This window comes from Zootoca vivipara, chromosome 9 (genome assembly GCF_965207765.1).
Source record: "Zootoca vivipara chromosome 9, rZooViv2.hap1.1, whole genome shotgun sequence".
In the NCBI taxonomy this organism is placed as follows: domain Eukaryota; kingdom Metazoa; phylum Chordata; class Lepidosauria; order Squamata; family Lacertidae; genus Zootoca; species Zootoca vivipara.
The window spans coordinates 17171721-17197919 of NC_142592.1; the positions used below are offsets into that span (position 1 = coordinate 17171721).

Consider the following 26199-nt stretch of genomic DNA (forward strand, 5'->3'; position numbering starts at 1 on the left):
ACAGGAAAGGAAGTTATTTGCACAACCATGGAACATTAACAATCAGTTTTTTTTGTAAGTGCACAGAAATGCCCCTTTTCTACAGTAAAATGTTATCATGCCTAACCTGAAATAAACAACAGAAGTAAACTCAGATCACAGCTCCAAAGAATTTTCACATGCATTATGGTTGTGTTTCTTTAAGTCGATACAAATATTGTATGAGCCATTTTCTCACTATCTCCTTTAAACTCACTTGGTCATGGGTTCATGGTTTATCAACAGGAAAAAGGAGGACATATTATCAAAACTTCATTTCCAGCCTTGGTTTTGCATTCATTTGGAACCGTCGGACTGGTGGGTTGCTGGGTGTTTTTTTGTTTTTTTAAGATATTTTATCAAAAAGATTTTTCATGGTAAGAAGAAGCATCAATGGGAGACATTTCATTGTGCTCATAGAGTAAATCAAAAGAGTCACAGAAGAGTTTGCTCCAGAAAAAGTTCAAGTGATGTGTAGAAATTCCATTTGGTTGCACAAAGCACGCAGTTCAATACTGAAAACCCCAAATGTTTTGCATCTCCAGAAACTCAATTTTTCTTTCTTTTTCTTGTTTGCCATTCCACTGAACAAAGAGTTGTTGTGTCCCTCTTTTTTTCGGGGTCTTATGCTCCTGGCTGCAGTTCAGCTTCTGAGTGGTCTTTATTCTAACTGTTTTATAAAGCAGATACTCTGACAATGTTTCCTCCTGAGTATCTTGGAGATTCCGGTCTACCGTCTCCCTCCGGTGTAGTCACAGGTGGTGTTGGAATGCTGATTATTGCTGTGGTTACATAAGGCTGCTCACAGTTTAGTTTAACACACTCTTCCATTTTGGCATTTAAACTGGATCGGCTAGAGAAGTTTAAAAAAACAAAACAAAAACAACAACCAATGGATAAAAAAAATTATACAAATGTCCCATCTGCTTAGTGTTTTCTATTCAATTCTGGTATGTCACAAAAGCATCCAGCTTGCATGTAGGATGCAACTAAAATGTCTATTATCTCTTCCAATGCTTATTCTACTGTTCATCCACCAGCCTCAACACATTTTACATGGAAGCAGTTAGGAACCATGTCTTCATTGTAGATAAGAAAGAAAAACACAGCACTACAAAGGTAGGCAGGTCGGTGAAATCACCATGAACAGAACACCAAGGCAGCTTTCTGGTCTACTGGTTCATACTGGTCCTAGTGACTGGTGGCATCTCAGGTGGCTGTATTTGCTGTTGAGAGTAATGGAACAGCTGACCTCAGTTACTAACATTAGATAACCAACTTAGATATCATAGATGTTATAAGTGCGGACACCTGAGTCACAGACATGTGTAATTCATCTATCTACATTCATTTCAACAGAGGCCACCATATCAGGGTGCAAAGAAGTGCTTGTAAATATCATGGTTTCTCTGGAAATAAATGGGACAGGTCACACACATAGCTGTCAAGTCTCCCGTATTCTCTGGGAAATCCCTGTTTTTCCAGCTGTTCTTAGCTGAAAAAAATGGATTTTTTTGTTTCCCCCCCCCCCGGTTTATTCTGGCGCGGCAGCCATTTTGGAACTGGGCGGAGCATGCTCAGAAGCGACTTTTGATGCTGCTCTGCCCAGTTCCAAAATGGCTGCAGTGCGACTTCTGGCGCGGCAGCCATTTTGGAACTTGGCGGAGCATGCTCAGAAGCAACTTTTGATGCTGCTCCGCCCAGTTCCAAAATGGCTGCAGCGCGACTTCCGGTCTGCTACTTCCGGCCCGGTCCCTTGTTTCTCGGACAGCAACTTGGCACGTATGGTCACACATGCAAAAAACTCTGTGCGCAAAATCTTTGAATTGCAACAGATTTTGGTGCACTAAATTACTCTTTTGGTTGTTTTGGAGGCTATTATTACAACATGGTTGTAAGCTTTCACAAGACCGATGCACCTTATTAAAATGCCCTGAAAGGTTAGCATATTTTGACTTCACCATTTTACCAAAAAAGGTCATAAATCTCAGTCATATTATGTGCATGTTATAGATATGAGAATCTTTCAGTATATGACTAATATTAAGTCTTGATAATGTTTATTTAATAGATTTCTTTTTTCTTTTTTTAAAAAAACACCTCTCCCATGTGATATGGTATGAGGTCAGTTGATATGCCTGTAGTCACAATATTGCTCAGTGCCATGAGTAAATTCGGTGCTCATCTACACAGCAATATTTTCTCAATAAAGATTTTCAATCCTGGTGCAGTTAAGTTCCCCCTCCCCCCGAATGAGGCCATCTATCAAGGGGAAGTATGACCAATGGTCTTGTGAACAGCTATCTGTAAACATACTGACCATACTGAATTCATAGTTGTTTTCAATTCATTTGTGCCTTGTCATAATGGGACTGCTCAAAGTCTCTCAAAATGTGGTTTCCAGTAGAGCCCAACATTTTACACAAATGATTTGCTTCGATATTTAAAAGAACTGACATTCATTCACTGTTCCTCTGCCAGTTAAGCACTTCAAAATCGTTACGTTCAAGACTAGGAAACGGCTTTCCTCGTAACATTACACGTTATGACCCCAAACGGAGCAATATTTTGCTTGCACACACACACACACAGGCGCATGCTCCATGCCAATTCTTTGATAGGCAGGATCGAACATCACGTTATCTCTGCCTGGAGAGCAAACATAATGCTATCTCTGTCTGGGATCATTTTTAAAGCTGAAGTACCTGTTAGACAGAGGTGTTCTTTCAATGCATCTGATCTGAATGGTACTGAGTTCTTGGACGCTACTTGGGCGACTGCCAGTTAGGTTAGTGTTTGGGATGCGGAATGTCTTTTTATGTCTCCGTGAGCAGCAAGAGCTCGTCACTCCATGTTGAGAAGAGAGGGAAGGACTATGGCTGGACTGCCTGTTCACAGTAGACACCTCCATGCAGCTTTCTTCGTAGGCTTGTTCGTCCAGGAAGTCGTGGTTCTGCTCAACATGATTTAGAAAGGAAAACAGCATTAAAGCTGAAAAGCGGCTGTGATAAATGAAAGTTTCCCCATGGCACAAGATTCAGCCTCGTTCATATTTCATGGGAAGAGAGCTGGTTTGCTTATTTAATAAATTTAGTAGCCCAACTGTTCAAAATACAATGTTTTCCCATGGCAGCTTACAACATTTAAAATAATTTAGAACCGTATCAAAATATAAGCAATGTAATCAGAAGCACGATAACAGCTGAAATGAGGGGGGGGGGACACCCAAATTCTTCTATATCATTTACTTCCTGCCCAATATATCACAGGCAGCCGTATCGGTAAAAGACTTAAAACAAAAATACTGCCAGTTGAACTCCCTTCACTAAAAGCAGTTTTTAAAAAAGCATCCCAGAGCCCAAGTAAATAAAGCAAGTAGCAAAAACAAGGCCCCCTTGTTATAAGCTTCAGATTTTTGCAGCTTATAAAAGAATTGCATCATTAGGGCTGGTAACTTGAAGTCTGGCAGACATTGAAACCTGGGGATCCCAAACTTTGTTCAATTTCATGCTGCAACACTCTGAATTGCATTTCATTCTGCTATATATATGCTTCAAAACAGGATGCAGTGCAGTGTAGAGTATGGATGGTAAATAGGAATGCGCATATAACTCATACCTGCCAAGTCTCCCACTGTAAAATGCGGGAACAACAGCGGCGCGGCACCGGAAGTTGCGTAGAAGCAACTTCCGAGGCCTCTCTGACCATGTGTGGGCACCAGAAATAGGGCAGAGCGACACCGGAAGTGGCTTCTACGCATGCCTGGCAGCCATCTTGGTGGCGGCTGCATGGTGGCGGCCATCTTGGTGACAGCCGCCGCCATGCGGCCTCCACCAAGATGGCCTCCGGGCATGCGTAGAAGCGACTTCCGGTGCCGTTCTGCCCTATTTCCGGTGCCCACACATGGGCAGAGCAGCACCCAAAATGGAGGCTCCCTGCAAGTAGGAAATCCAGGGGATTTCCGGGATTTTTCTCCATTGGGGAGAACAGCTGGAAACGGATTAAAATCTGGGGGTTTCCCACGAAAAACGGGATACTTGGCAGCTAAGATATAACTGTGCTTTTTTTAAAGCCAAAAAACCCAAGGTGCCAGCACTCATGCTTTTGATCGAAATGCTGCTTGTGCCAGCACAAAATGGCTGCCCTGCAGGGCAAAAGAATAAGCAACAGTACTTCCTGTGGGTGAGCACTGTCAGAAAAAAGCCAACCTTTCATGTTTAACGGACACTATTTTTTAAAGGGATCACATCTGGCGCTGTGGAGCTCCTCAGACTCGTCAAGCCGCCAAACTCAAGGCAGTGGCCCTGAAACATCAGGTGGCTTCTGAACACAGGAGCTTCATCCACACCTGATTGAGCTTCCAGGAGCAGATGAGGGTCATGTCATTGAAAGCGATGAAAACAAAAACCGTATAATGGTCCAGTGTGGAATAGAAGAGGCTATGTTTTCTAGTGAGCAAAAGTGAAAATGAAAAATACATATAATAAAGCCACTACTGAACTCCAGGTTCTCTTCTTCTAGCAAAGGGAGCTTCCCTCCAAGTCAGGAAGCCTTCCCTCATTGGGAGGAAGTGAGTTTTTGCAGCCAACCCATTGTCTTTGTCTAGTACAATTTTGCCAGCAGAATTGTCATATGGCCTTTTGGGTATCTGCTGAGAGAACTCCCTGCACTGGTGTTGCATTTCCAATAGCCAGCATGTTCAGATTTCCCCTTGGACCTATCCTTTTTCTTTTTGTTGCCAGGACTCAGGATGGGAATGCAAAGTTCAGGATATGGAAAGGAGCAAGTATGAACAGTGCTGCACACCATAGCTGCCAAGTTATCCCCTTTTTAAGGGAAATTCCCTTATGCTGAATAGGCTTCCTCGTGAGAAAAGGGAAAACTTGGCAGCTATGCTGCACACTTTGCTGGAGGGAGCCAGTGGTTACTGTGGATGACCCTCCAAGTGTTCCTATTTTTCTGGGACAGTCCTGGATTTACAGAAGCCGTCCCAGTTTCTGATTTAATCCCAGAATGTCCTATATTTCCTCAGGACGTCCCTATTTTCATCGGAGAAACGTTGGAGGTTACAGAGTTATGCAACCCCCAAGCTAAGGAGATAAGTAACTATACAACCTTTAGAAGACATCTGAATGAAAGCCCTGCATAGGAAAGTTTTTAAACGTTTAATATTTTATGTTTTTTATACTGTATATGTTGGAAGTTGCCCAGAGTGGCCCAGTCAGATAGATGGAGTATAAATAATAAAATCATTATGATGATGGAATAGGACGTCCCTATTTTTATCAGAAAAATGTAGGAGAGTATGCATCTCAGCCAGCGAATTATCTGATCAAGCTGTTCATAGGTTAAACTGAACTATTAATCATTCAAGCACGGCGGTATTCTCAACAGAGCTAATAAAAACGCAAATGAGTGCAATTTTTCCATATAAATTCTGCCACCAAAATAATTTCAGGAAACTGCCACTTCATGAAATCTCACTTGCTAAGTATGATGAAAATCTGCTTCATCAGAGTAGCTCCTAACTAAGAGCAACAAGAAAGAGAACAGGAAATCAACACCATATTTATTTTTCTCAGATCACAAGGAAGCTGCAGGTTTATCATCTTACCGTGGTTTTTTCCAGACAGTGCAACAGGTGGTGGTGCTGGATTTCAAAGGAAGAACCAGATTTGCTAACAAAGGCCTCTTGTTCATCACCGCATAACTGTTAATACATTGAATATTATATTATTCTCAGTTGCGAAGAAATAGACTTTAAACTAAGTTCTTGATCAGAGCACATCTGGACAATTTATAAAGAGCTCTGTTTTGTGGAAACACCAATTAATATAAAATAACTTGTGCATATCCACTGATCATTAGATTTCCTTGAAAAATCCTTTCAATGAGCCCCCATCCCTGCTAAATAACCTGATTCACAGTTCATTTCAGGTGAAGTATTCGGTCTTAAGACCAAGAAAAGTGGAAGCATTTAAGCAAATGACTGGTTTGCCCTCTGCAGTAGCTGTTGATCAAAGCTATCCTCCATGAAGGATCCTTTTGACATTCTAATCCTTTTAAAAAAATACGTCTACGCTGGTTATCATCAATATATGTTGTAACAAACTCCATATGTTAAGTAACATAGCTGCACACTCTGCAGCACAATCTAAAAGCGTCTCAAAGGATAGCCACCAATTCTTAATGCTCTAAAGCTTTCCTGAATAAATGGGCTTTAGAAAATCACCTCAAGGTCAGGAGGAAAGAATATAGACCTGCACCTCTTTGCAGAATCCCGGAACTGCTAGTGATAAAGGGCCTGCTGTTTGCTGCAGGTCACTTCACCTCTTACATTAAAGTGGGCAGGTTAGTAAACTGCTGCTCACAAGTTTCTTCAGATGCGTGTTGCGCTCTGTCTTCCATCTCTTTGCCTGCCCTTTAACATACGTGGTGCAATAACGTGTGATTTAGCAGAGGAATAAGTGAACAGAAAGACAGTTAGGAACAGACAGATCAAAGGAGATGAACTGCAAGAGAGGGATGCAAACACATCCTCATTATAGCAGGGACCAGTCATCCTTAATATACTGTACATCAAAGCTGCAGACCAGTATGAAACTTGGTGGAGACCAGCAGGCATTGGGTCCATGCTATTAAATGGTGTGTCTGCCTGGCTTAATCTATCCTGGTGAGTTATAACGTTATAAATGTGTTATAAAAATGTGACACCAGGGGGCGCTGTACAGCAGCCAATGGAAAATTGCAGAGAGCTATATAATGGTTTTTTTCCCCTCTTAACTTTTTTATATCAGTGTAGATCCAGCCCCTATCTGTAGTATGCGAAGGGGAGATGCTTTCTGGAAGGTAGCTGCAAACTCTTGGGTGGTGTATCAGAGATTTGCCGGATGAAGGCTGCTTTCAGAGCTGAGCAGCCAAGGCTCCATCGCCTTAGACAAAGAGCTGACTGAGTCCCAAGGGGAACCTGGCTGCCACAGCTTCCTCTTAAGAAGCACAATGCTTCCTTCCTCAGCCTGACTGTCATTCTATGTTTGGAGGCCTCTGATGTGAAACAGAACACGGATTGCTGGGCCATTATTGAATGCTTTTTCCGGATTTAGAATGCACACGCTCATTACCTGGTTACTGAGTAAGCCATTCCTTTTGCTCTGCATGTACGCGTTTGCAGTCCCACTCTTCGCTGCATGGATCCTAGCGAGCCGGGCTTTCTGTGTTGGGGGAGGGGGGAAGGGAATGAGGATAAAGAAAGAAATATCACTTGCCTTGGTATCCTTCGTTCTGCTTTCAAAGGAAGATAACAAAGCTAATTGGAATTACGTTTCTGTGAATAGCAAGGTCCCTAATCACGGGAGGGACTCTTTCAACTGGGCTTTCAGGTGCCGCGCGTTCAGATTTACAATGCAAATGAGCAAGAAGCATTTGTTTCTCAGCATGCATCAGCCAACGGGAACAATGAATGGTGTTTACACGCATTTTCACATTAGACATGTTGTTTCTCCATTTTTCCCAGTCACCGCGATCATGCTGTTGCTTGAACGCCAAGGTCAGAAATGCGGCTTTCATCTCACTTTAATTACTCCATTTCTAAAGGTTCCTTCTGAGGAAAGGACAATACACCAAAAAGAATGCGTCGCTGTTAAACTGCTTGTGAGGTGCCACACACAATTGGTCGGAACATTCTGGTTTGTGGTGGAACATCTGCATAACACAAGGAGAGCTAAACCAGTGGATCTCAATTTCTTTGAGTACAGGGCCTTGTGATATGTCACAGCAGTGTACACGCAACATGGCCTGGTTGATGGGACTTTCCTTGAATAAACGTCCCAGACACTGAAGAATTCAAACGAAAACCTTCATATTTGAATAACCTACTTTTAATTTCCATTATCTAGGCAATCCAGGAATGTCCACCTTAAATTCAAAGCACAAACATCCAAGGGTTAGTATAAAGAAGTGTAAGACCCTGTGGCTGAGAAGCAGTAGTCTAAGCAAATCATGTTAGATAAAAGCTCTTGAGTTCTGGCTCTCTTCTCAAGCTATCTATGGAGGCTCCAGACAGCTTTTGCATGTTGCCACGCATGCTGGAAACACATGTACTGCATCCCATTTTCATATATCCCATAACACTTGAAAATGAGGCTTACGGTATATGTATTTCTTAATAATTGCACATTTTTGTAGGAACCGACATAGAAGAAACAGTTGCTGTTAGGGTAAAGAAAATATGCACCAATGTTTCATATGGAGCCTGGATATTCCTTCTCATATCAGAGGACAAGTAGACCAAGGAGTCTGGTGATTCTTCAGTTGTATTATGCATCATGTTGTAATATGTACTAGTTGTAATATGTACTAGTGCAACTTTGTTGAAAGCTACCATAAGGGAGGGTAAGATAAGGAAATGATTGGGTGCAGCTTGGCTCGCCCATCAGTATACAACTTCCTGAAGTGCAGTTACTTTCTAACTAAGACACACTGCATATCCCAGGGCTGGCCGACTTCAGTTTTCTTGAGGGCTATTCTATTCTCCAGATTTGATGGTGCAACCCCCAGGTCTCCCTCTCAGATAGCTGTGCTTTATTTATACCTCGGTTTAAGTACGCTTCGGTTTGAGTACTTTCAGTTTAAGTACTCCGCGGACCTGTCTGGAATGGATTAATTCACTTTCCATTACTTTCAATGGGAAAGTTCGCTTCAGGTTAAGTACAGACTTCCAGAACCAATTACACTCATACTTCGGGTTAAGTACACTTCAGGTTGAGTACTCTGCGGACCCGTCTGGAACGGATTAATCCACTTTCCATTACTTTCAATGGGAAAGTTCGCTTCAGGTTAAATACGCTTCAGGTTAAGTACAGACTGATGGAACCAATTGTGTACTTAAACCGAGGTACCACTGTAACTGGCAGAAGCTAGCAGCAGCGACTTCACAATTATGCAGCATGTAGCCTGGGACAGACCTTTACCTGGATTGGGCTGTGAAGAATGACTGTCCTTCTGGGAAGACAGATCTGTGGGAGACTGGTAGGTATACAATGGTAAGTTGGGCCTGAAGCTTCAAATTGATGTCTCAAGGTCCCAGTTAGGGATGTGATTGCTTTTCAGGCACAATGACTGGCTCTACAACCTGTGTCGTTCCTATGATAAATCAGGCGTGCAAAACCTCTGGTTCTACCCAGCCTTCTGTGGTGGTCCACCAGCACCCAGATCAATTTATCAGGGGTTGGCTAACATACTAGATTGTAAAGCGAATGGCACAGAAACTAGAAATGCTGCTCTTGAAGTGGGCTTAGGAAATAACGTTAGGGGACTCGAAGGCAAATTTTCAATTCTTCTCAGGCTCGGATTTGAATCCGAGCCAGAGAAGAACTCCTGGCTTCCTGTTTCTTCTTTTCACACCAGGCCTCCCTATCTTCCAAGGGCACTACTGTACTGCAAGCCCCAACTCTCTTAAATATTCTCCCTTTACTTTTCTGGGCAGTGGTGGTGGTGATGAGAGCAGTGGTGGCTCATTGGGAGACCCACTCTCTGTCACTGCAGCATGCTAATCCTTTGGCTTTGTAGTCTTCTCAGAACTAAGGAGGCAATCCTTGAGAAGACTATGCATCCCTACACCTTTCCTCTTGGTGCACTGCTATGCAGCACCATAAGCCGATGGAAAGAAAGGGAGAGGAGCAATGGAAGGGAAGAGGAGCAGGAAGGTGGGTCTTTCTCTGCTACTCCTTTACCACAGCTGCCCAGGTAAGGAAAGAGAAGAGGGTGGTCATGTTTTGGGAGGTGGAGTGCTGGAGGAAATTTACCACTCCCCAGTTCATTTCTAAATTAATTCAACATTGGCTTCGGAGAGCTGAGCCATCTCTTAAATAAATAAAATAAATCCCCTGTACTGTTTTTTAAAAGCGACTCTCAGTCCCATGTTGATAACAGGTGGTTAGGAGTCTCATCAGGGCTGATATTTTAGTCCAGGTAAAGGTAAAGGTAAAGGGACCCCTAACTATTAGGTCCAGTCGTGACCGACTCTGGGGTTGCGGTGCTCATCTCACGTTATTGGCCGAGGGAGCCGGCGTACAGCTTCCAGGTCACGTGGCCAGCATGACAAAGCCACTTCTGGCGAACCAGAGCAGCACATGGAAATGCCCTTCCCACTGTAGAGGTACCTATTTATCTACTTGCACTTTGACATGCTTTCAAACTGCTAGGTTGGCAGGAGCTGGGACTGAGCAATGGGATCTCACCCCATGGTGGGGATTCGAACCGCCGACCTTCTGATCGCAAGCCCTAGGCTCTGTGGTTTAACCCACAGCGCCACCCACGTCTCTTTAGTCCTGGTAGTCCTGGCAACTAGTTCCACTGATTCATAGCCTTGTGTTGACTCCATAAATGGATTTGTTTTTTTTATTTCATTTTAATTGGAGTTTAATAAGCAGTAAGGAGGTAGTGCTCTGAAGCTTCATTTCAAATGCTGCATGCCTCCAGGGGCAAGGCTGACGGACAGGATGCAATGGAGCTGCAAGGCCAGCAACAGATTCAGAACCACAGCAAAATAAGTTTAATCAAAGAAGGGGTAGGTTTTAGTAGAAGCCACGTATCACAGCCTTCCCAAAGTCTCTCTCTCTATTTGTTCTATAATTCTAAATCTGTGACAGGGTGGGAAGGGATTTTTAGGGCAGGCATTTCCCTGCTCACTAGCCAGCACAACTTAGAAGGAAGATTGCTCTTCAAGTAGGGGACATAACACAAGGGAGAACAAAGAAGACTGCAAAAAAAGAAGTTTAAAGTAAGAATGTCAGCTTGAGCAAGTAAGATGTGTAAATTGAACAGCAGGAAGTCAACATTAAAGATTAAAAGTTCTGTTAGAAAGGAACAATTTTCATAGGATCAAATGCATGGCAGATAATAAAACAGCCTTCTCTTGGCCTCTCAGAATATGAACAGTTGTACTCTCTCCAATCACTTTACTTTTATGGCAAAATATGTGCGCTGGGTGAAGCCATATTGAATTTCTTCATGTGCTTAAGCTGCTAGTGTTTGATATCTGAAGTCAAGTGCTGAATATATTTTTTTTAGCTGGCAGTCCAGGTTGACTCACGAAGCATGTTGGAAGAAGCTGGTCTGCAGTTTTGCTCCATTAAGATCTAAATGCTTCATTTTTAAGAAAACGAGTTACCATGTTAATTTTGGGGGAGAAATGAGGCAGACGTCCCTCCTACCCTCCCCCCCTCAAGCACTGTTAATTACAAATACTGACAGGATCCTTGAATTGTATCCATAGGCAAAAGCACAAAAGTTGTATTAGCCAAATTTACTTCCGCTGAAGTTCTGCAATGGCTTCATGGAAGTAGGATACGTCACCTTCCACATGCATTGATAGTCTTACACCTGTTCTGGGCAGGTTTGTTTGTTTGCTATGGAGCTCAGTTTGGGGGCTGGGAAAGGAAGGATCCAACACCAGAGCTGACCTATCACCAGTTACACGTAATATACTATGTGGGCAAAGAAGGCCTGTCAAAACCCTTCTAAGCTGCCACCTCAGGATAATGGCTGACAGGCTCTTGAGAGCATTTTTTTTTCATTTTTGGCCACTTCTGCACTGTACCACAAGCAATATCATGCCACTTTAAACAGCCATGGTTTTCCTCAAAGAATCATGGGAACTTGTTAGGAGTATGGACAACTCTCAACTTGCACAGGGGTTATGTTCTGGAACCTTTGGGGATAGCATGCACAACCAAAATTGTGTCTAGTCAAAACACACTGGATCAATGGCAGGTGGGATTGCCAAAGCCTTTTTTTCCTGGATGCCTGTCCCCTTTCTACCCACTTTTAAAATGTTTATCTTTTGCCAAGCACGTACAGTAAAGCTGAATGTGCACAAGTTAAATGTCTGTCAAGTTGTGAGTTACCTCTACTGAGTGTTGATGAGACCCCTATTGCCCCCATAGAGCTATAATTTCAATGGTTTAACAATTCATCCTTCTTCTCAGGGAACTCTAGGAATCATAGCTCTGTGAGGGGAATTCTCGGCACCCTTAGGAAACTTGAGTTCTCACGATTCTTTGGGGAAAACCATAGCAGCTTAAAATAGTATGATACTGTTCTACATGTATAATGCAGATGGGGCTTGTATTATTACATTTATATGCCAACTTTCTTCCAAGGAGCTCAAGGTAGTGTTCATGCTCTTCTTCCTCTCCGTTTTATCCTCACAGCAACTCAGTGAAGTAGGTTAGGCTGAGAGATAGTAACTGACCCAAAGTCACTCAGTAGGCTTCATACCTGAGTAGAGCATTGAACCCTAGTCTACAACTTCCTAGTCATTCACTCTGGTATATCATAATCTTAAAGAACATATAAATTAGCTAAAAGGTGCAGCCATCATGAACTGAAGTTTCAAGCTGCCTCTGCATTGTAAGATGTGCCCTTAAGTAATCTTAGTGTAATGCATGATGAGCTGGTTAGTAAAGCACACAACACCAGAAAGTATTTTCTTCTTTCTTTCTTTGGTGATCACTCGTAGCTGAGTAAGATTGTCTTCCATAATCACGGTTTTAACAATGAGTCCATAAGTGACTGTGGAGGCCAATTCTGTATCCGCACGTCCTTCCACAGTGGGGACATTGGTTTCTGGGCAGGAGTTGATCACGGTGTGGATTTGCCAAGCGTGCCTTCCTCTTAGCACGTTTCTCCCCTGTGTCCTGAGTTTCTTCAAAGCCCATGACACCTTTGGTAAAGGCTGTTCTCTAACTGGAGCGCTCGCAGGCCAGTGTTTCAAGTGTCATCGAACAGTACAGAAGAAAAGCCAACTGACATCACAATTCATTACGCAATAACTAGAGTGAATTGTAAATTGTGGTCAGCAGGCTAGCCCAATACATTTTGGCACCTGAGGTGAGCCACAAAATGGCGTCCCTCTGGTCAGGGAGGAAGGGGCGAATGAAGATCTACATCAGGAACAAGGGTGGGAGGAGAACAGCAGCGCCTCCTATTCACTAAGAGGCCACTGGAGGGGCTGGATCAGGTTGGTAATGCCACCCAAGGCAGTTGTCTCTCCTTGCCTCATGGGCAAGTGCTGGTGATCTGGATGAAACAATCACACAATAACGTAGGGCTGCCATGGGGGGGGGGACTCTTCCATTAGCACCCATACAGGGTTTCAATGCCTAAAAAAGCTCCTAACTCAAAAATTCTTGTAGCTTTTATGGAAAAAAGCTCAACAACTTTGGGGGTTTCCTAAAGAAAGCTCAATAATTTCTGTGGTTTCCTTAAAGAAACTCAACCCTAAATAATGTTGCCATGCACGCAAGACACCACAGCATCTGAGGTATTATTAACAACAACATCCCACTGTTTAAAAACAAACACAAGTGGACATTTCAGGCAAATGCCACACTGTAACTCATGATAGGGCCAGCCCTGAATCCCGCCTAGATATCCTCACCCAGATTGTCATCAAGTTGGGCTATGTGACGGCTTTAAGAGTCCACACAAAATGGAGGTCAAGTATATTCCTATGCGCTATAGCAGGCATGTCAAACCTGCGGCCCTCCAGATGTTTTGGCCTACAACTCCCATGATCCCTAGCTAGCAGGACCAGTGGTTGGGGAAGATGGGAATTGTAGTCCAAAACATCTGGAGGGCCGCAAGTTTGACATGCCTGCGCTATAGCCTCATTGTGTGTGTGCACACCTGTATGTGTAAAATCAAAGAGGAACAGAACAGCATGTTTTCTAGTAGGCCCTCTAGTGCTTTGTGGAAGAGAGCCCTTAGCTATATTAAATCTTTGCAATGCGACATTACTGGCAGGTGCAATCTGTGGGCAATTCCCTTTTTTCTAAGCAGTGTTCCAAGCAAATACATGTCCAGTAAATATCACTTAGTTGCTCTTGAAATTACTCCTGTCATTTTCTCTCTCATGCTGCCACTGCACTACTAATCATAGAACAGGCTGCCAAAATTGAACTTATCAGTTACTGTTCATATTCAGCTGCTTTTGACAGAATTCACTGGGGCGATTTAATATGTTTAGTCCCCGAGAGGTGCCAGGTGGAGAATGGATGGTTTCTGTATGTCATCAGAGAGTGAAAAGAACTGTATTTTTTCCATTAGCACCTGCCACCTGAGTGTTTTGTCAGGTGCGCTGAAGGGGCTTGGGCTTTGATTTCGCCAATGCAAAGCACTTTTCTCTTCGTGCAACAGGAAGGAAAAAACACGCACACATATGCCGCAGTTCAAAACAAGGGAATGAAGGTACTACTGGAGCAAGTCATCTCTCTTGGCTGTGATGTCCCCCCTCCCCATTTCTTCCCTTAATCAGTAGAATGCTGATGCTGGGTAAAGGCACCTGTGAGCCCGGCAATCTCTAGAGGAAGGGCAGGATATCTAAGATAAAAGATGCTTTAAGATTTCTCCCCTGCACAAACAAAAATGCCAACACAAAGGGAACTTTCAGGAATCCCTTGCCCTCTTCCTGGAATTGTTTAACAGGTACAGAACTTGCCTTGTCACCGTGTGTGTCTTGAACTCGGCTATTGATCTTGTACAACAGATTTGTACCACGTTTGCCTGCCAACTGCATCTCTTTGACTGGCTAAAATACTACACCGCATTCACTCACAAGAGGCAAACAGTCAAAATGGCTCCCCTCTGCCACTCAGTTCTTTAATGAATTTGGAATGGTTTGCCAGAAGCGGCTTTGTCATGCTGGCCACATGTCCTGGAAGCTGCACGCTGGCTCCCTTGGCCAATAACATGAAATGAGCACCCAGGGCCGTCTTAAGCATACCTGGCTCCCTGGCGCCGTGGTGCGACGGATCCCTCCGGCGCCCCTGCCCTGCCCTGTTTCCCAGCACGGCGGGTGGGCGCAGCGCACAGTGCGGCTGCCGCATGAAAGGCCAGAGCCCTGCACAAACCAGCCTAGCTGTAGGGCCAGCCCTGGGCCAGGGGGCGCTGCCCGCCCCCTGTTGCAACGCCCCTGCGCGCGGCCCCAGGCCCGCGCCTCCGGAGAGTGGCCTGAAGCCGCTGAACAGCTGAGAGGTGCCCCTGGGGCGGCCTCCGCCGCGCCTCTCAGCGGGCGCAGTGGCGCCCCTGGGCCCGCTGACAGGTGCCCTGTGCCACTGGACCTGGGCCTAGAGACGGCCCTGTGAGCGCCGCAACCCCAGAGTTGTTCACGACTGGACCTAATGGTCAGGGGTCCCTTTACCTTTAAAATGGGGCTGCCTTTTGAATTTTGTGGTCTCAGAATGTTAACAGTGAATGTGATCTCACAACTTTCCTAATGGATACTGAATCTGAAAGCTCAAAAAAGAAAGAAGAAACTGTTATTCGCAGAGGCTGGGTGATAGGTGACAAACATGAATGCATTTACTGACTTGCCCCCCCCTCCCCAATGCATATCCCAGGAGTAATGCTTCTAGCATTATTTCCAGAACATCAGTGTGGTGTAGTGGTTAAGACTCGTAATCTGGGGAACCGGGTTCACGTCTCCGCACCTCCACATGCAGCTGCTGGGTGACCTTGGGCTAGTCACACTTCTCTGAAGTCTCTCAGCCCCACCCACCTCACAGAGTGTTTGTTGTGGGGGAGGAAGGGAAAGGAGATTGTTAGCCGCTTTGAGACTCCTTCAGGTAGTGATAAAGCGGGATATCAAATCCAAACTCTTATTTGCACCATAATACATCCTCAGTGCAGAACCTTTAAATATCCGTTGTTTTTTCTTCAAACCTTGGACATTTCCCTATATTTCAAAGCCCTACCAAGAATAGGGATTGGAAATTCTCATCCTTTCTTCTTTTCTAGCCTTTGAGATTGATAAAAAATCTGCCAGATTTTATTTTTGTTAAAAGGTAAATTTGATTCTATTTCAATAGCATTTTAACTATCCACTATCCACACAAAATCAAGCATGAAGTTTTGCTGCTTAGTGTTCGTTCTTTACAGTCTTGATGTTCTAAATTGAAAGAAAAAGTGGAGAGGAGAAAGAGACCAATTTGTTCACTGGTTTCAATAATAATAATAATAAATGGATTTATGAAACAATCCAAAAGTGGGTGGGACAACCTTTTCCTCTGCCCTGCTAAGCTCATGCCACCATAGCAGGTGGGTGGTGTTCCCCCTTCGCTCCTGCTTTCTAGGTTTTTATTCATTAAAAAAAGTTTCCCTTCCAATGATTGAACTGAGAGTGAAATAAGCTACACAATAGGACGTCCCTCTTTTCTTCAGAGAAATGTTGGAGGGGATGGAATAGGGTGCTCCTCTTTTCAATGGAGAAATGTAGGAGGGTATGCTAAGATTAGTATAGCTTGTACTCCATTTTGTGGGAGGGGGGGTGTAAGGGGAACAGGAATGCTTTTGATCCTCTGGATCCACAGTCTTTCCCAGCACACCCTCTGGAACACTATTTTGCCTGCTCCAAAGTTGAGGCCCAGTGGAGGGACACTGGCTGGAGACCTTTCTCGCGGAGGAGTCATATGAGGTCCAGTGTCCCACATTGAGGGTAGACCACTGTTCTTGCCCCCAATGAGGAGATTCTCTCCCAGGAACCAGAGGATTGCAGAGCATCAATTACCTATCTATTGTATCGCACCACAAGTCTTAATCAACAGAGACTTTGGGATTTCCTTGGCTTTCCCACACATTCACACAGGACGATATTCTTGGAACTGGGTTTACTTAAAGTTCAGATATTTAGGAGTTGCGCCAATATTTAATGTGTCTTTCCCTCATCTACTCATGCAGGTGACTGAAAGAGGATTTACAGTTCCTGAAGGGATAATTGTCTGAGTGCAAACTATACTTGGCATTTGTTCTATATGAAAATGTAGGCCAAGCGCTTTGCTTAATTATATCCTCACGTCTCCAGTGAAGCTCACAACTTGCTTAATCTAAAAGTCATATTTATGTGGCTCATGTGGAAATTGCACTTTGGTCCCCGGTGAGGTAGATTTAAAGTATTCCTCAAATGCTGGGAGCATTCCAGGAATTAATGAAGCGGTTTTTCAAATGCATTTTTATATTTTATAGGCTGCTTCTTCCTGCCTAAAGTGGTATATGGTTGTTGTTTAGTCGTTTAGTCGTGTCCGACTCTTCGTGACCCCATGGACCATAGCACGCCAGGCACTCCTGTCTTGCACTGCCTCCCACACTTTGGTCAAACTCATGTTCGTAGCTTCGAGAACACTGTCCAACCATCTTGTCCTCTGTCGTCCTCTTCTCCTAGTGCCCTCAATCTTTCCCAACATCAGGGTCTTTTCCAAGGATTCTTCTCTTCTCATGAGGTGGCCAAAGTATTGGAGCCTCAGCTTCACGATCTGTCCTTCCAGGGAGCACTCAGGGCTGATTTCCTTAAGAATTGATAGATTTGATCTTCTAGCAGTCCATGGGACTCTCAAGAGTCTCCTCCAGCACCATAATTCAAAAGCATCAATTCTTCGGCGATCAGCCTTCTTTATGGTCCAGCTCTCACTTCCATACATCACTACTGGGAAAACCATAGCTTTAACTATACGGACCTTTGTTGGCAAGGTGATGTCTCTGCTTTTTAAGATGCTGTCTAGGTTTGTCATTGCTTTTCTCCCAAGAAGCAGGCGTCTTTTAATTTCGTGACTGCTGTCACCATCTGCAGTGATCAAGGAGCCCAAGAAAGTAAAATCTCTCACTGCCTCCATTTCTTCCCCTTCTATTTGCCAGGAGGTGATGGGACCAGTGGCCATGATCTTGGTTTTTTTGATGTTCAGCTTCAGACCATATTTTGCGCTCTCCTCTTTCACCCTCATTAAAAGGTTCTTTAATTCCTCCTCACTTTCTGCCATCAAGGTTGTGTCATCTGCATATCTGAGGTTGTTGATATTTCTTCCGGCAATCTTAATTCCTGCTTGGGATTCATCTAGTCCAGCCTTTCGCATGATGAATTCTGCATATAAGTTAAATAAGCAGGGAGACAATATACAACCTTGTCGTAATCCTTTCCCAATTTTGAACCAATCAGTTGTTCCATATCCAGTTCTAACTGTAGCTTCTTGTCCCACATAGAGATTTCTCAGGAGACAGATGAGGTGATCAGGCACTCCCATTTCTTTAAGAACTTGCCATAGTTTGCTGTGGTCGACACAGTCAAAGGCTTTTGCATAGTCAATGAAGCAGAAGTAGACGTTTTTCTGGAACTCTCTAGCTTTCTCCATAATCCAGCGCATGTTTGCTATTTGGTCTCTGGTTCCTCTGCCCTTTCGAAATCCAGCTTGCACTTCTGGGAGTTCTCGGTCCACATACTGCCTAAGCCTGCCTTGTAGAATTTTAAGCATAACCTTGCTAGCGTGTGAAATGAGCGCAATTGTGCGGTAGTTGGAGCATTCTTTGGCACTGCCCTTCTTTGGAATTGGGATGTAGACTGATCTTCTCCAATCCTCTGGCCATTGCTGAGTTTTCCAAACTTGCTGGCATATTGCGTGTAGCACCTTAACAGCATCATCTTTTAAAATTTTAAATAGTTCAGCTGGAATATCATCACTTCCACTGGCTTTGTTATCACTTCCACTGGCTTTGTTATTAGCAGTGCTTTCTAAGGCCCATTTGACTTCACTCTCCAAGATGTCTGGCTCAAGGTCAGCAACCACACTATATGGTATATGGTACATCCACTTATACTACGCTTTGGTCAAAGAGGAGGTTCAGATAAGCCACCCTCCTGCAGGTTCCACAATCATTCAGGAAATAAAGCAAGAGATGAAAAATAATCGGCACAAAGCAAAGGTTCTTAACAGATCACAAGCATGTGAAATGCCTTGGCTTAATAATGGATCCAAAAGTCACCTTTTCCTTAAGCTCCTACTTACTGCACCTTTTATTAAAAATATCGCACTAGGCTTCTCGAGGTAGCCAGGGTTTTTTGCGGGCTGTTAATTAAAGTTTCCCGTGACCATTTGGAGTGAAATGGATTTTTACTGATTATGAAGAACACTTCATTCATAATTCCTTGGCTGTGCAGAAATTAAATGTTTCTTGAATGCACAATAGGAAAGAAGCTATGAGAGAAAATGAAGGGTTTTGCTTTGTTTGTTTGTTTTAAATAAAATAACAACAACAACAACAATAATATAAACACTGCAAAAATAAATATAAAATGCATCCAACAAACCATTTAAACTGGTATCACATCCCATATAAATGATTTTAAATGGTTCAAGTGCCACAGGGAGTTTGAGCCTATGCACATTTACTCAGAATTGAATCTTATTGGTTTCCATGAGCTCTTTTTTTCTCATATAGGCACATATAGAGATACTCATTGCAAGCAACCTTGAAATCAGGTAGAATGAAAGATGATTTATCAATATTTCAGATACAGGAAAAAAAACACTAAAACTGCAGGCTTAAAGAGACAGAACATAACTTCCCATTGCAAACCCCACTTCCATCCACACAAACTCTCTATTATACTTGCAATTTTTGAACATTAATAATGCATGCTCAAAATGTATAAAAATCCACTCAAAATGGTTTAAAAATGTAATTTTAGAGACATGTTTTTATATGCATGAATTTAAAACAATCATTAAGGTGTTTTTTTTTAAATGTGTCAAACCAACCAATCAAGTAGTTATATCTCCAGGAGGACTGTAAGCCGATTTCCAATTGATGGTTTTGTTTTTGTTCCCAAGCTTCTGAAGCCGCCACATTTTTTTCTTCATTTACAATGACAAATTCGCTTTGATGATGTACAGCATACAAAACAACCACTTTGTGTTTATCCCAGAATGTAATGAATGGAAAGTAGAAGCACACCTTTTGTGCCTTGCGCTTATCTGCCCGTTGGTTCTGATGGTAGATGCGGCTGAAATTGGAGACAATGACAGGAACCGGAAGGGCGATGACTAAGACCCCACTCAGGGAACAAACTGAGCCAAAGATCTTCCCGGCTATTGTCTTTGGCACCATGTCACCATACCTGCAGTGGGGGGGGGAAAAGAGAGAGAGAGAGAGATTTCTGTTTTAAAGGTAACTCGCAATTTACACACATATTTAACTTGTGTACATCCAGCTTTGCATGCTTGGCTGAAAATTATTATTGTCATTTTACGAAAAGGAGGTGGAAAGAGGGCAGGTGTCCAGGAAAAAAGACTTGGGCAGTCCTAGCTGCCATTGAACCCAATGTGCTTTTGACTCTGAGATTTTGGTTTTAAGTGCCATCCCCAGAACAGGACCACCATGTAAGTTGAGAGTCGCCTGTGTACATTTCCTTAGTTAGAATTTTAATGGATAGAGCCACATTACAGTAGTACCTTGGAAGTCGAACGGAATCCATTCCAGAAGTCTGTTTGACTTCCAAAATTTTCAGAAACCAAAGCGCGGCTCCTGATTGGCTGCAGGAAGCTCCTGCAGCCAATCGGAAGCCACGGAAGGCCCGTTGGATGTTCAGGTTCCAAAGAACCTTCGCAAACCGGAACACTTCCGGGTTTGTGGCGTTCAGGAGCCAAAACATTTGGGAACTAAGCTGGCCGACTTCCAAGGTACAACTGTAATTCCTTTTGGTACTTTGAGTAGGTACACATATGAATACAAGTTTTCTTATTCTTATTATTTTGTGTCCGAGTACCAAGGCGTTCAGGATCCAAGGTACGACGGTACTACTTTACTTTCATTCATAAGTAACTTTTCATACTTTGACCCACATTCCGTATGCAGCATCCCCAGGGATGTAAACAATATTGAGATAAATGAATCAATGGCGTATTCTATATTCCTGTTTATCACTTTTATACACCACCTTTTCTCCATGCCCTCAGCACAGCATGCAAAGAGATTACCCATTAATCCCCCCAAGGTTTTTGTTAGGTTCGACAGAAATGCACCCAAAGCAGGGGTGGACTTTGGTAATATGGCATCCTGAGCAAGGACAAAGTTGAGTGCACCCCCAATCCCCCCCATATTTTCACAATACAGTCGTACCTTGGAAGTCGAACGGAATCTGTTCTGGAAGTCCGTTTGACTTCCTAAACGTTTAAAAATCAAACTCCGGCTTCTAATTGGCTACAGGACGCTCCTGCAGCCAATCAGAAGCCCCGTAGGGTGTTCGGCTTCCAAAAATTGTTCGCAAACTGGAACAGTCACTTCCGGGTTTGCGGTGTTTGGGAGCCAAAACATTTGGGAACTAAGCTGGCCGACTTCCAAGGTACGACCAGGGCCGGCTCTAGGTAAGGTCCCGGTGGCGCGGTGCGCCAGGGCACCGGAGCCGTGTGGAAGCTGCGAGGGCGGGGGCGCCAGAGCGATCTCCGCGCCTCAGTGCCAGGGCGCCCAACCTGCTCCAGACTGCCCTGGGTACGACTGTAATTCCTTTTGGTACTTTGAGTAGGTACACATATGAATACAGGTTTCCTTATTCTTATTATTTTGTGCCCCCTCGGCTCGGCATCTTGTGCGGGGGAACCACCCACACAGCCCTAAATCTGGTGCTGGTGCTGACCTACCCCATGAACATCTTGGCTGGAGGATGTTAAATTTATGTAGCATCCCTTCTGAGATGGCAGTGCTCCTTTTTATGGGTTGGAAGAGAGTAGCACTTCAGAGATTACATCATGAGGATGGGCAGTCAGAGATGAGGAAGTGTGACTTACACATCCTCGTCCCTCAAAAGGTTTCTAAATTGCCCTACAGCAATAGATGGCCAGGGGCGAAGGTGCTATTCTCTCTCATTTAGAAGGAAAAATTCAAACTAACTACAGTGGTACCTTTGGTTAAGAACTTAATTCGTTCTGGAGGTCCGTTCTTAACCTGAAACTTAACCTGAAGCACCACTTTAGCTAATGGGGCCTCCTGCTGCCGCCATGCCCCCGGAGCATGATTTCTGTTCTCATCCTGAAGCAAAGTTCTTAACCTGAGGTACTATTTCTGGGTTAGCGGAGTTTGTAACCTGAAGCGTTTGTAACCTGAAGCGTTTGTAACCCGAGGTACCACTGTATCGATCAGTTATATAGAATTAAATTTTCATTGAAAGTGTGTGGCGCACTTCCTTATTTAGATACTTCTCATTCGAAAAGTAAAAATCGTATTGTGAATTCTGCAGAGAAACTTTTAATTTTTTTTTTTGCTGGTTAAGAGTTAGGAATGAATCCAATTTATCCATGAAATAAAGCCAAAGCAGAGGAAAACTTAATGTGCTACAATAATATTCTGCCCCACTAGAGGGCATAAAACACCACTAGAAAGCAACCACGCAGCTAAAATGTGTCATATTTTACACCATGAGACACAAATGTACCCAAACACGTACTGCAGATACCCTCCCTTCCAGTTCAATTACATTCTCTCCACAAATGTTATACCCATGTGGGGTTTCTTCTCTAACTTCTGCTGTGCTAGCTGGAAGAGAAAGAGAGAAATAATACAATGACTTTTTGGTTTTATTTTACAGCTTATAAAAAGGGGACTGCAGAGACTGGAAAAGTAAAGCAAATAGGTCATTGAACCTGACAGTCTTCCTTTTAAAAGGCAAGGTCATTCCTTACTAATGCATGAAAAAGATGAAAAACTTTTCATCAGCAATAAACACAGTGGCTGATAAATAAGTTAGAAGGTGGGGGAAATCAGATTTTGCAGGAAAACAGAACGGAAGCAGAGTGAGCAAATGTATTCTAATTTGTGTGAGTTATTCTTGTCTGAAAATATAGGGCCTGCTGGATGAAGAATTCAACAAGGTGTCTAGGGACCCTGAGTCTTGAAAGCCAAGTCCAATGAGTCTTATGCCACCTTAAAAATGAATAGATCTATTGTGGAGCTAACGCTTTGAGGACCAGAGGCAACTTTGTCAGGTGAGTGATGTGGTCACCAAAGTGGGCAGGTGAACATGCTCTTGAATACAGAGAAATGAAAATCATGGTGCAACAGTTGTCTGAAAAGAGTGAGGCCAAATGGTGAAGCAAAAGATGGCAGGAGGGCATATAATATATATTTCTTGTTTGGCTTATATTGACGCTTATAGGTAAAAGGCTAAAGGATCCCTGGATGGTTAAGTCCAGTTAAAGGTGACTATGGGTTGCGACGGTCATCTTGTTTTCAGGCCAAGGGAGCTGGCGTTTGTCCACAGACAGCTTTCTTGGTCATGTGGCCAGCATGGCTAAACGGCTTCTGGCGCAACGGGACACTGTGATGGAAGCCAGAGTGCACAGAAATGCCATTTACCTTCCCACCACAGCAGTACCTATTTATCTACTGTACTTGCATTGACGTGCTTTTGAACTGCTAGGTTGGCAGGAGCTGGGACAGAGCAGCGGGAGTTCACCCCGTCGCAGGGATTTGAACCGCCGACCTTCCAAGAGGCTAAGTGGTTTAGATCACAGCACTACCTGCATCCCTATTGCTCTTTAGAACACCAGTGTAAACAGAAAAAACATTACAAAATAACAAAGCCACAATGGTGATCTTTAAAAACAAGAGGGAGCCCCTTCTGGAGAAGCCACCTGACAAAGCAGCTCAGCCAGAGAGGCAAAGTGACAAGTGATGGGTGCCATTGAAGCTCACTATTGCTGATACATTGAATAAAAATAAATAAATACACTGTCGTACAAAATATGTCTGTTTCAGACTGTAGTATTTTATTTTATTTTTGAGATTCTGAGCTAATACATTAACTATCTGAATGAGGCTACACTTTTTGACAAACGTCACAAAAGCAACATAGTCATAGAATTGTAGAGTTGGAATGGACCCTAAGGGGTCCTCTATTCCAACTCTCTGTAATTCAGGAATCTTTTTGCTCAACATGGGGGGTCAAATTTAGAGATTTAAGAGTCCCATGCCCTCCATTGACGGAGCTCTCCTGCATCTCTGAGTCTTTCCACCTTTTGCTTTCCAGTTTAGCTGCCACTAATCAGAATATGAGAAGCTCCTTCTGATCTGTAAAATGGCTCTAATCACCAAGAGCCTTAGCCATCGAAAGTTAAAGTTGTTCTGAGAAACGGAAAGCCGGTGTGGAAGTTTGTTGTGCATGGGTGTGACACAGATAACTGCATTAGGAGGCAATCAGCTGTATCACTAGTAGCCTGTACCTAATAATTAAGTTCCAAATAACCTGGAATATAGCACAATAGTCCAGTAAGCCATTGTAAAAGCAAACGTACAAGCAATACTGAAATGGGTTTCTTTTTCTTCTTCTAGAAAACAGGAAACAATCTACAGGCAACATTCTGTGGCTCTGTTCACAGACACCAAAAACAACTTTGGTTTATCAAACCCATAATGTGTTTTCATTTCTGTAATATTCTGTTTTAGAGGACAAAAATAAATAAAGAGCAAGCCTTTATATTTACAAAGATGGAGATTACTTTTGGGTGCTGCAAATAGGAGGCAAATTGGATTGAGAAGGTATGCCAGATTCTGCATTTGAGTGTTCTCCTGTAGGTCTCTCCCATTTCCAATTATTCCTGTATTGTGAAGAATAAATATTGGGCTATTTCAGCTTAACATTTCTTATATTTTTAATGCATGGTTCTATTCCCCCCCATTTGTTTTACACCCAACCTAATTCTCAAGAACCAGGTGGAATATAAACCCAAATGAACAAACAAACCAGCATTTATTCACAAACAGCCAAACAATTAATGTGGGGAATTAGGGTAATTCTCCAATGCTGTCATGCTTCCCTGTACATTAAAGCAAACAAACAGTCGGATGCTTTCATTTGGATACTGGCTCGAGAAAAGACCATTAGTGAAGGACGGGAATGGCCTGTGTTGAAACAGTGGAACAAGAAAGGAAAAATATGAAATAATATTATAGAGCTGTCAAATTATATTTGGCAACTGCAAAATAGGCTGCTTGTCTGTGGCGGGTGAAGCAAATCAGTATAAAACTGTTCCCTATAGCTTCCGAGCCGCTTGGTGACTAAACACTGGCAAGTGGGCCCTAATTAGTCATTTATTTCAGAACGGCACACTGGAGTAGTTAATTTAAAATGCCACTGGTAATAATCTTAAATAGCATTTGGAACCATTTGTGTGCATTCCAAATGCACACATCCCTTGCATTCTGGTAATTTTTAGGAAGCTTCTACTTGCTGCACTTTCTATTTTGAAACAAACTAGATTTGCTTCGGTCTATCTTTCCAATGTGTGCATGGAGTTTGGGATGAGCTGGCGCGCATGCTTTTCATCACACGTAAGGAAATCCTTCGTGTGCACTGGATATGATAGGGCAGCCGAGTCTTGGGTTCTCAAGCCCCTACGCGGTTTGGCAATAGGCTTGTGCAAAGCTCTGCAATGAATGGAATCGTATGTAGCTTTTGATCATTGCTGTTCCCAACAGGAAGGAGACAAGTTTGATAATTGAAAGGATTTCTTCTTTAAACAGAACGCTTAGAGAAAAAAACCATTTTATTTCCAAGCAGAGGGCCAAGAAAATTGTGCTGTAATAAATATAGGTACAATGGAAAAGGTGGCTTCATTTGCCTCTGTGCTGGTGACAAATTGTGTCCTCCTCCCAGAGAGCATGCGTTGCAGTGAGATAATCAAGACTGCCCTCACTGCTGTTGTGGGTGGGAGCAACTAGATAGCCACAAGAACCCGACTGGTGGTCCCTTGGTTGCTGGGGTAAATCTGGCCAATGGGATCGATTCGTGCATTTACTGTTTCATGCATATATACTGCTGCACGTTACGTTGAGCTTCCTCTTTTTCGCCTCATGCACCGGATCACCCGTCCACCCTCCCTATGTTTAGGGTAATTGCTATGACCTTGCTAGGCTGTCGTAGGTCGTCTGCTGTTGGGGTAGGGGCCCAGTAGGAATTTCCCCATTTGGCTGATTGGCTGGTGCCACTTGGGTTTCGCCTGCCACGTAGCAAATTGGCACAACTTTGTAAGGTTTGGCGGTTAGGCATTGGTTCAGTGGTGGTGGAGGGGATGTGGTTAGGCTGTGCCTGCCCCTCCAATGCTAGGGTATTCCATTAAAGGAATCCAGGGGCTCGCCTTGCTTTTGTCCGAACCCCTTCCAGGGGATAGGGCCATGCCAGAGCCCCTGGGAACATTTGGGGTGAGCTTGAGTCTGAACCTGTTCCAATGCTCCCCCAGGATGTTCTCCCTTCTCATCTGCCAGAGTCCAGGCATCAGTGCTGCCCTGCTGAGGTCAGGGGCAGCTGGCCGGGAACCAATGCCTAAGCAAACCACTCATGATCTGTAATCAATAAAGTTGTGGCCA

At 43.6% G+C, this 26199-nt stretch overlaps 1 protein-coding gene across 1 annotated transcript; it reads right to left on the bottom strand.

The window, feature by feature from the left end:
* Window positions 1-693: 693 nt before the first annotated feature.
* Window positions 694-19954, bottom strand: LOC118091048 (A-type voltage-gated potassium channel KCND2). The gene is made up of 5 exons (XM_088651861.1): window positions 19798-19954; window positions 7140-7229; window positions 5633-5728; window positions 2724-2971; window positions 694-871 (listed from the first exon to the last, which is right to left on the bottom strand). Exons 1-5 carry the CDS (start codon window positions 19948-19950, stop codon window positions 694-696), a joined length of 765 nt encoding a protein of 254 aa, XP_088507987.1. The 5' UTR covers window positions 19951-19954.
* Between the last annotated feature and the right edge of the window lie 6245 nt (window positions 19955-26199).

Excerpts from the sequence above, each read along its gene's own strand:
- LOC118091048 (XM_088651861.1), bottom strand. The coding sequence starts at position 19,950 with ATGGTGCCAAAGACAATAGCCGGGAAGATCTTTGGCTCAGTTTGTTCC. Across the intron at positions 7,230-19,797 it reads ATAAGCGCAAGGCACAAAAG|AAAGCCCGGCTCGCTAGGAT; the intron begins GTGTGCTTCTAC and ends CCCCCAACACAG. Across the intron at positions 5,729-7,139 it reads ATGGCTTACTCAGTAACCAG|TTATGCGGTGATGAACAAGA; the intron begins GTAATGAGCGTG and ends ATGTATTAACAG.